We start from the raw sequence: 10197 nt of genomic DNA on the forward strand, positions 1-10197 counted from the left end.
CCCCCACCCCCAACCCAACCCAACAAAAGAACACACATAAAAAGCAAAATCCACATACCAAGAGATATAAAAGCAAACACATGACAATATAATCTATAACTAAGATGACATAAAATAATCAACCATCAGAATAAAGCTCATCTTTTGGGCATAGTTAAATTTAAACTCTGCTTAATTAATTTTTCCAATTAATTACATCTTAATCGCTGAAGTATTTCCAACATTATCTTATCCTGAATTAAATGCATATTTTATGAAATTAGTATTAGGTATGCTCTCCAATCCATGTATTAAAAGACACTACGGAAGGAAACAGAAAAACTAACTACATATGAAATATTATAAAATGCAAATGGGCAGAAGCAAATTTTTCTACTTTATTAACAGCCATGAATTTCTGCTACTTTGGCAACAACACAGGGATAAATAAATCTTTTTAACAATATAGTATCATAAATATTCAAGAAATTACAGATTATCTGGGATATCACTGTTTTAGGAAAAAATTAATGCAGCACCTGATCTTAAAGATGTTCAATATCTATCTTTAAATAATTTTAGCTAGAAGAATGAGTACACTTAGTTCTCCTAAGAATCAAAAGGTTAATATTTTATTCTGAGATATACATTTATCCCATTAATGAATCATTAATTAGGCTAATCTAGACCATTTTAATTTGCATGGACATCTTATAATAGGTAGTGCAATGATCTACATTCAGATCTGCCTGACTTGTAGCTGACCTCAAAAATGCATCAATTATTCCCACCAGTGTGTTCAATTTCTGAAAGGGAAAAAATAATTAACGAGTTTTGCAACACCTATAGGTATAGAATTTATATACATTTATATTTAAGAATTAAAACTGTCATAAACCTTTTCAAAAAGCTGCACCAAATAAACCTCAACAAGTTGCCTTTACTAAAGGGAACCAGGCAATAAAAAGATGCATGGTATGAAAGACAAAAATGAAAAGAACTCAGACATTTAGAATCAACAAGGTATCTTGTGAAATTTTCCAATTCTTCTCACTTGCTAAAACATGTTACAAGGTATTAAGAAACACTGTATTCCTTAATAGAGAAAAATGTAGACTTACATAATAATGCCACAACTTGGAACAAAATAACATGAGGGCAAGTATGGCAATCAAATATAATGAACTGTTGTGTCAAGCTTAGACAAAATTACCTAATTTAGGTAATTCCTAAATCTAAATGCTTACAAACAAGTAATTTAAGTAGGTCAACACCAACATTCTTCAGCTTTCCAATATTGAGAACACTTTGCTTGCATAACGGAAAAGGCTAAAACTCCTAAGTTCTTACACCCTACATTTCTAATTGTCTTTCAAAAATAGATCACGGGCAGCCAAAATTCTGATTTGTGCTTGGAAGTCCACTTTGTATAACATAAACTTTCCGCTTCTTTATGGGACAAGGCAGCACCAAGAAAGATTATATGTACCCATTTCTCCCAGCATTTCCTTCATACTGAAAAATGAACTCCATAGGAAGTTTAAGTAACAATTAAAGCTTCTATAAAGATTTTAACAGAACTAAACTTTACCATGTATTGTGATATTAATCAAGTTCTACTTTAAACATTATACTCCTATACCAGAATTAAAACTAGCCACATTTAAGGAATCCTTTACTATATGAAGAGATAAATTTTTCTTCTGCAGGAAAACTAATCTGAACTAAAAATTGTCTTTATAGCGTGTAGTTAAATTCAGGATTAGAACTGAAGACCTTTAACACACATTCACAAACATACATGTTAATGGTATCCTGACTTGCTTCTTCAAGCAAAACTGCATTTTTAATGCCTCTGAACAAATACAAAGCAGCAAGTGACAACACAGGCCTGAATGGAAAGACTATAAAAAGGCAGTCCCTTGAAACAACAGAGTTCTATATTGAAATTATATCTCCCCCATACACCATGATTACAGATTAGCAGAGAAGTAGTTCACCTTAAAGGAGATGGGGGGGAAAGACTCCTCCAATTAAAGAATTAAAGTCTGTGCAATCCTTTTCCAAACAAAAATTTCATTTAAGCCCTGAATTCACAGGGCAAAACAGTAAATCTTTAAATTACAATTAAATTTACTGGAAAGGCACATGTGTGTATAGGCATCTAGTAATTCTTCTACATTTATCTGATGGTAGTTCAGAATAACACAAAAGGAGACTTTTTTTTAAATTCACCTAAAAGGAAAACTTTAAAGCCAGTTACATCATCAGCTGAATATTAAAAAAAAACAACCCTAAAATATTTTTTCTCTGACTGAAACAAACAAACAAAAGGTTACCTACTCCAGAATACAAAACAAAGGTTTAGATTTGTTTTAAATGATGAGTAATGAAAGACTGGGAATTAGAAAAGTTAACTCTTCTCATGATGTTTAAGCAGAGAAACTTTAAGTTTTTCCCCTGATGTGCTTCACTGGACTAGAAGTGTTGCAAAAGAGAGTAAACACACTTTGAAATATTTCTTGAAGGTAGACTGAAAAAAAGGACTTACCTTTTTAAAAACTTTTCCTGAAGGCTGGATTTCATCTTCCTCTTTTAGGATTTCACGTGTTCCCAAGAGTTTTTTGTCCTTAAATTTTGTTTTAGCATATTTAAAAACTTTGTCGAGTGTATCACATCCAGGATATAAAACTGAAGCTAAGCAATGTAGACTGTTAACAGATCTGTATGCACCCCCAGGCTTGTTATTCACAGGTTTAGCTTTAACCTGCTTGGCTTTTGCTATAGCCTGCCTTGATCCTGAAAATATGTACCATGGAATGTATGTTACAAAGGAGTACACCAAGATTATAAAGTTTATAAAGTGTAAAAGAAGAGGGTTGATGTTATGCTTCAACTTCATTTTGGCTGCTTGCAAAGGTTCGGAAGGGTTCGGAAACACAGATCAGTTAGGGATCCAAAAAGATCTGAAAAGAGAAAACAAAAGCTTAGTGGTTAACTCTAGAGCTGTTGGCAGGTGGGTAATTTTCAGACATATTATTACAATCCATATCCCAGTAGGTCTTTTTATGCAGGAATTAGGCTAGAAGTCTTAACTCCTAACACAAATAAAACAAGACAGCAATCCACAAGAAAAAATTCATCCGTTCCCATTTAACAGACTGCAGTACTTACTAATATTTTTATTTCTTTGGACACTACACAAACACAGGATCTAGAGGAATTCAGGGCTTGTATTTTTAATTAAATGACATGTGAATGGCATGGACTTATCTGAAAATGCTATGTGATTATACAGTTTACAGCATTCTCTCCAACCACATCAGAATACCTACATGTGCATCTTCACGACCTTTGACCTTAAATCTTCAACCTCCATGAGAGCCTTAACAATTCAAGTAATGCCACTGCTCTGTACATGGAAACCCCGACCACTAAGTATGTTGAAATGCTTTCCAAACATTATACAGTCTGGGAGACCTACATAAGACAAAGTAACTAACCTTCCTCCCTCAAGTCCCTGTATGCAGCAAAACTTTGCTGGCTCTTTTATTCATAAGGACTTTCCATCAGTCCTACAATTTCAGCCTCAGTACTAGTATGCAGTGGGCACACTTCTTATAGAAATAAATATGACAATAAGTAATATCTGGTAAATTTTGGAAAATGGCTTAGAAATATCCCCCAAATCCTACCTATGGCACTATGAAAAGATGTGTACCTTTTTCCAGGATCCCTAACAATGCCAGGGTATTAACTGTGACTTTTTTAAAAACATTATTTATCATATCTGAAGAACACAATGATGCAACTTTGTAATATTCTACCGGAGACAAATTATGCCATCTATCTTAAAGATTAAAAAAAATCCAACAGAATAATTAAAATTGTTATGGAAAACAGGGACACATCATAACAGCTGAAGATTAATTTCTGTCACAGTGAATAAGCTACCAGTTACAAAAATCAGTGTTTTGAACATAAAAGCAAAATGAACTATAAATACACTTCATTCAGTTAACTTTTCAAATGTATTGCTATAACTGTACTAAAAGCAATACTATAAATCAACTAAAAGATGTGTATAGAAGATGCACAACTTTGGTAATTCTTTCTAAATTAAGTTTGCATTCATAAGATACAGTGCCAATACCCTATTATTTTTTTCTGATATCTTACATTCATTGACTCTGAAAAGCCTAATGAAAAAAATTTTAGTTGAAAAAGTAACATTTAAATCATGTAAGATCTTTCAATAGTAATGGAAGGAAACCCTCCTCCATGAATCTTAGATTTGTAGATGCTTTTGGGAACAGATCAACCCAATATCCTTCATTTGTTAGATGAGATTAATTCCATCTTTCTCTAAACTGTACAATTTCTCAAAACTCCAAGCAAAAAGATTTCACCATCAGCTTTTTCCCTAACAAGTTGCTACAACCTCATTGTTAACAGTGCATAGTGCATCATTACAGGCAGTTTGAAGGAACCAAGTAACATCAGGATCTATTCTGGAAAGCACCCAGACACATATTCAAATAAAGCACAGAAGCTCTTCAAAGTAGGGACTTACTGAATCAAGCTGCAGAGGAAGAAAGGGACTTAAAAACCTAAAAAAAATATGGAAGTATTATAGTTTAATATTCAGATCAAAGGCAAAAAGTGATGATAAATAAAAAATTAAATAGGCTAAAGGGTAAATTCAGTAATAATTTGAAGAGACTTATGTTCTTAGACTGCCACTGAAGGATACTTAAAGGAAATAATCATGTGTCAGCCAATAAGCTACTGCAGTCCAGAAAAATTATGCTGTGCTTGACAGCAGCATAGAACATGATATTTTAAAGCTGAATCCAGAGTTCACACAACAAAAGTTCACCCATTTTTCTAGAAGTTATTCATTGTTCTGTAATTTTGTCTGGCCCAATTCTGGGAAGAGGCACATTTTTTTTCTCCTTTTAAAGGTGGAGAACTTCTCTACGCCTACTAAGCAGAAACAGGATTTAACCAAACACTGTTACAAGCAAAAATTAAGGCAACTGATTTAATACTTTTTGGAAAACTGTTCTCAAAAAAAAATGCCCTGTCTGACAAACAGTTGAGCCTGTTCAAAAATATTCTCTCTGGGTTTCACAACTTTTCTTGGTTAGAAAGGCACTGAGCCCTTCTGGAATAGCAGCTGATTTTGCAGTTACCCAACAGCTTTATTCCTTCCTCAGGAGAGAGGAATCTTTTCCACTGTTTCTAAAACAACCACACCAAGGTGTCATGTCAAGCCCTCTCTCCTGTCTTACCTGAAGCCTTGCACAAAATCCCAAAACTGGAAACGTCTGCTTTAAATTGCAAATCATAAATTGTACTATGCCCACCATTTCATAACAGCTGCATCTCAAGAAAGGGTCTAAGGAACACTCCAAGAGGATAGCCTAAGGAGAAATATTCTGGAACATCACCCTAGTTCTGAAAAGTAAGCATTCAGCTCTAGAACTCTGATGTACATCTGTTACCCTGAGTAAGTTGCTCATTTTTTTAGTTTCTTTCTGTCATCCATTTTGAATAGTTTCTTTTAAAAATTAACTCTTACAAAACATATTTTTTCACTTAAAATGTAATTTTAAGGATAAAGTATCTTTTGCAAACACAGTTTCTTGCCTTGAAGGCCAAGTAAGACTCCATTTTTCTTTCTTTAAAATCTTACAAGTAGGAGATAGGAAACTTTAATGAGAATGCTCCTGTGCCAGTGTATAAAAACTTGGCAATTGATTTCTGACTGTGATATTTACAGATCATCTATGCCTGTAACTAATTGTAATTATCACTGTAATTGGGAGTGGGAAAAGTGCAGCCCCTTTTTGAACAAGCAAGAAAAGTATATGCTAGTATTCTCATTAGAAAGGTAAGTTCCAATATCTTTGTAGGGTGACAGTTCTAAACAGAGCTGAGCCACAACACAAAGGAAGTTCCTTGGTGGCAATGTAAAGGCTCCACCTCCTTCCTTGTATAACTGAAGAACACAAGATGCATTTTAACACAAATGTCATTTCATTTATTGGTTTGCTATGCTGCTGAAGAGAAAAATTCCAGGTAAACAGGAGGTGCAGTTTAAAATGCCTTCATCCAACAGATTTATCATTGCCACTGTCAGCAGAAGAACACTGAAGTCAGCTAAAGGGATCACTATGCAGCCAATAAAAAAAATAAATTTTATGACAATGTAGAAGCAAAACTCTCCCCTAACTTGAGGCTAGAGTGCTAGCAGTACAACAGTTACTTTTTACTGCAAGCAAAGCCAATGCAGCTGAACATGACTATGCTTTTTTAGGGTTTTTGTTGTTGTTGTTTTTTGGGGGGTTTTAAAATAAAAGGTCATTTAACCTCCAAAAAAAAGTTTTAATGACATTATAAAAGAAAATGTTTGTTTTCATTAAGATACAATGTTTGCACATACATTTTTGTCTATAAAAATTGCAGGTTTGAACCTTTAAGGTATGGTATTTTAAAAACTCAAAATGAAAATACATAATTAATAACCAGTTTGTAGAACTGATTTAAAAATTAAAAGTCTTAGGGAAATTTTCAATGTTATATAAAATCTGAAAGGCTTGAAAGGGATGCACTGGTTGCTGCTTAATATTCTGCCTTTAAAAAAAATGAAACAAATAAAAGCCCTCAAAGACTTTGTGAAATACTATACCAGGGCTTTACAATTTCATTAAAATACAATTTGTGGTCACATCATTAATTCTGGAAGTATAACACTGATTTTGACCATAAAGTGAGGGTAAGTAAACACGTTTTGGGGCTGGAAATAGAAAGCAGAAGACAACATGATCCTAAGCAGTTTTCATAAAAGAAAAAGTCCACTGCCTTTATAATACTGTTCTTAAGTAACTCCTGCTTAACCACTGATGAATAAAAATGCATGATGTAAATAAATAAAAATACATTAAGTTAAAATATTTTAATATAGTGGTTCAGTCTGCAGATTAGCTGTAAACACTCATGTTCTTACAGAACACGCACCCATTCTAGTTTCACATAATCTTGCTGGGGTTCTGAGAAATCAGTGTTCAAACCATGACTAGTGATGCAGGAAGGGTTAGCAGATTAAGTCCTGGAGGAAAGAGCTGCTCATATATGCAAGAATACAAATTATAGAAAAACTGTGCAAGCAAATGTTTCTGCATGCACATAATAGCTCTTCAGTTTATATGTAATTCCATTTCACAAAGTAGTCACCTAACATGAAAGAGTAAGACCACAAGTAAAAACTTACACACTTTTTTCAACAGCAAAGAGAAGAAGCAACCAACACACTCATTCATAAGTCTGGAAAAGTAAACCGGCAGTTCTCAGGACTGATCCTGCTTAATACATAATCCGTGATTTGGCCCTATATACTACTTACACTAATACTGTTATACCCTTTAGTTTTAGAAGAACACTTTTGTTAAATGAGAAAGAATAAAATCCTTAAAGGAATGTGTTTACTAATTGAACTGCTTATAACAAATACACTACAATAAAAGCATAAATTAACAAGAAAAAGAAACCTTATGCAACTTCTCATCATGGCAGGTACAGGTACAACAGCCGATACAAGATGTTCCCGTCTCAGTTTACTCAACAGGAGCTGTCACAGGCAACTGCACAAAATCTAAAAATGGAAAATCCCCATTAAATATGGCAATTACAAAATATATCCTCCATTCTTTCACTTGTCTTTTATAATAAATAAAAGCTTTTGCTTATCTAATACTGCACTATATTACCTTGGAGAGTCTAGTCCCACTACATCTAAGTTAAAATAAAACTGTTAACACACAACATAGTTACTCATGGTTCGTACTCAAGTGCAGTGTAATCAAGGTGCCTGGAAGAGCATTAGTTAAATTCAGTAACTCTTGCTACTTGCCCCCCTGACTAACTCCCCAGTGTCTTTCAGTGTGCCATGGTTTAACCCTAGCTGGCAATTAAGCACCACATAGCCACTCGCTCACTTCCCACCCCAAATCGGGACAGGGGAAAGAACTGGGAATAAAAAAGTAAAACTCATGGGTTGAGATAAAGACAGTTTAATAGGACAGAAAAGGAAAGGAAAATAAGAATAAAAATAATAATGGAATATACAAGACAAGTGATGCACAATGCAATTGCTCACCACCCGCTGATGGATGCCCAGCCGATTCCCGACCTGCAGTGCCCCCTGGCCAACTCCCCCCAGTTTATGTACTGTGCATGATGCTTTATTGCATGGAATAGCCCTCTGGCTCGTCCTGGCTGTGTCCCCTCCCAGCTTCTTGTGCACCCCAGCCTCCCCTGGCCAGGCACTATGAGAAGCTGAAAAGTCCTTGACTAAGTATAAACCCTGCTTAGCAACAACTAAAACATCTGTGTGTTATCAACATTCTCATCCTAAATTCAAAACACAGCACTGTACCAGCTACTAGGAAGAAAATTAACTTTATTCCAGTTGAAACCAGAACACAGTATAACATTGGTTCTATTGTTTGGGGTGAAAAAAATGTACATAACTTTGTATATCCACCTATGCAGAGAATACATTTCAGTTTGAGTAATAAATATTCCTGGACACTTTATAAAAAGACTCCATAAAACAGTAATCATTATATTTATTGACTTCTATTATACACCAAGGTTTTATTTATAGCTGTTAGCAGAACGAAGTCCTTCTTAAAAACCTGTGCCAGCAATGCCCATTTAAAATACACAGCAAATGTAAACATTCCATACCTATTACCCATCAGCAGACATTATTATTTACACAGCTATTCAGCTCGCATGTAGATAATCTTTTCCAGAAAACAGTTTCAGTGGATTGACTATTTATTGACTATTTGAGGTAAGTATGCTTACTGCCCCATTTCTTGACTTCCATGATTTCACGCATGCTAATTAAACAAACCCAAACTCAAACTTGGAGATTCCAAGATACCCTTACAAAAAACTATTTCCATCAACAATTTATAGTCACAAGAACAGACACTGCATTTCTCTCACCAGTGAATCTTGCAAAAAGAACCGGATTTGTTAACATTCACAGAGAGGACAAAAAGGTTATTTACAGGGTTAGGCTTTATTGGACGAAAAACCTAAATATCTTCATGTACTGCCTGACAGCTTCATTATAAAAACTCACAATCTGAGTACTCAAGACAATATAACAAGGCCCATAATACAGAATTTTACCTGTATCAAAAATTAGCCTCTACTAGTTTACATATGGACTTAAAAAGCAACATTAACAACACTAAGAAATCCTACATCTGGAATTTGCTATTAGAGCTGCCAGTGAAAACATTTCATTGCTAGCATTCAGCAAGTGAGCTTTTCTTTTACGAAGAAATCTAAAAAAACTCAAATTACTATTATTAATTTATCAATATTCATGCACTCATCTATATAAAAATAGAAAACTAAACGTACACAGAAGCAACAGGCTATGCTTGAGAAGGAAGTTCCCTTGACTATGTATGAAGTGAGGTAAAGCCTGAGGTAACAAATGGTGCTGAGGAAGGGATCCTATACATACACCCATCTGTCCTGGTTCGACCCCAGCAGTCCACTAAGCACCAGACAGCAACTCACTTCCCCCACAGCAGGATAGGGGAGAGAATCGGAAGAGTGAAAGTGAGAAAACTCATGGGCTAAAATAAAGACAGCTTAATACCTAAAGCAAAAGCTGAGCACACAAGCAAAGCAAACCAAGGAATTCATTCCCCACCCCCATCGGCAGGCGGGTGCTCAGCCATCTCCAGGACAGCAGGGCTCCATCACACCTAACAGTGACTCGGGAAGACAAACGCCACCACTCCAAACCTCCTCCTCCAAACATCCTCGCCTTTCTCCTCCTCCCCTCAGCTCTACGTGCTGAGCATGATGCCCCACGGTCTGGGATATCCCTGGGGCCGGCTGTCCTGGCTGTGCCCCCTCCCAGCCTCTTGCGCAGCCCCAGCCTCCTCGCTGGTGGGGCAGGGTGAGAGGCAGAAAAGGCCTTGACTCGGTGTGAGCCCTGCTCAGCAACAGCTAAAACATTCCTGTGTTACAAACACTATTTCCAGCACAAATCAAACCATAGCCCCATAATAGCTACTGTGAAGAAAATTAACTCGATCCCAGCCAAAACCAGCACACCATCTAAGCAGAAGATCTGCTTTGCAATATGGATTTAAGACATATCTGAAAACAGATGTTCCT

General features: G+C 35.6%; 1 protein-coding gene across 2 annotated transcripts in view; it reads right to left on the reverse strand.

The window, feature by feature from the left end:
• ACSL3 (acyl-CoA synthetase long chain family member 3) overlaps window positions 1-7636 on the reverse strand; it is a 39414-nt gene extending 31778 nt beyond the window's left edge. For both annotated transcript variants that reach the window (XM_026854696.1, XM_026854697.1), the window contains exons 1-2: window positions 7533-7636; window positions 2531-2945 (exon numbers count right to left, since the gene is read on the reverse strand). In XM_026854696.1, the coding sequence (XP_026710497.1) occupies window positions 2531-2881 (351 nt within the window). In that variant the 5' untranslated portion in view covers window positions 2882-2945; window positions 7533-7636. The remainder of the gene's footprint in view (window positions 1-2530; window positions 2946-7532) is intronic.
• Between the last annotated feature and the right edge of the window lie 2561 nt (window positions 7637-10197).

Source organism: Athene cunicularia (assembly GCF_003259725.1).
Source record: "Athene cunicularia isolate RWA chromosome 9 unlocalized genomic scaffold, athCun1 chr9_part1, whole genome shotgun sequence".
NCBI lineage: Eukaryota > Metazoa > Chordata > Aves > Strigiformes > Strigidae > Athene > Athene cunicularia.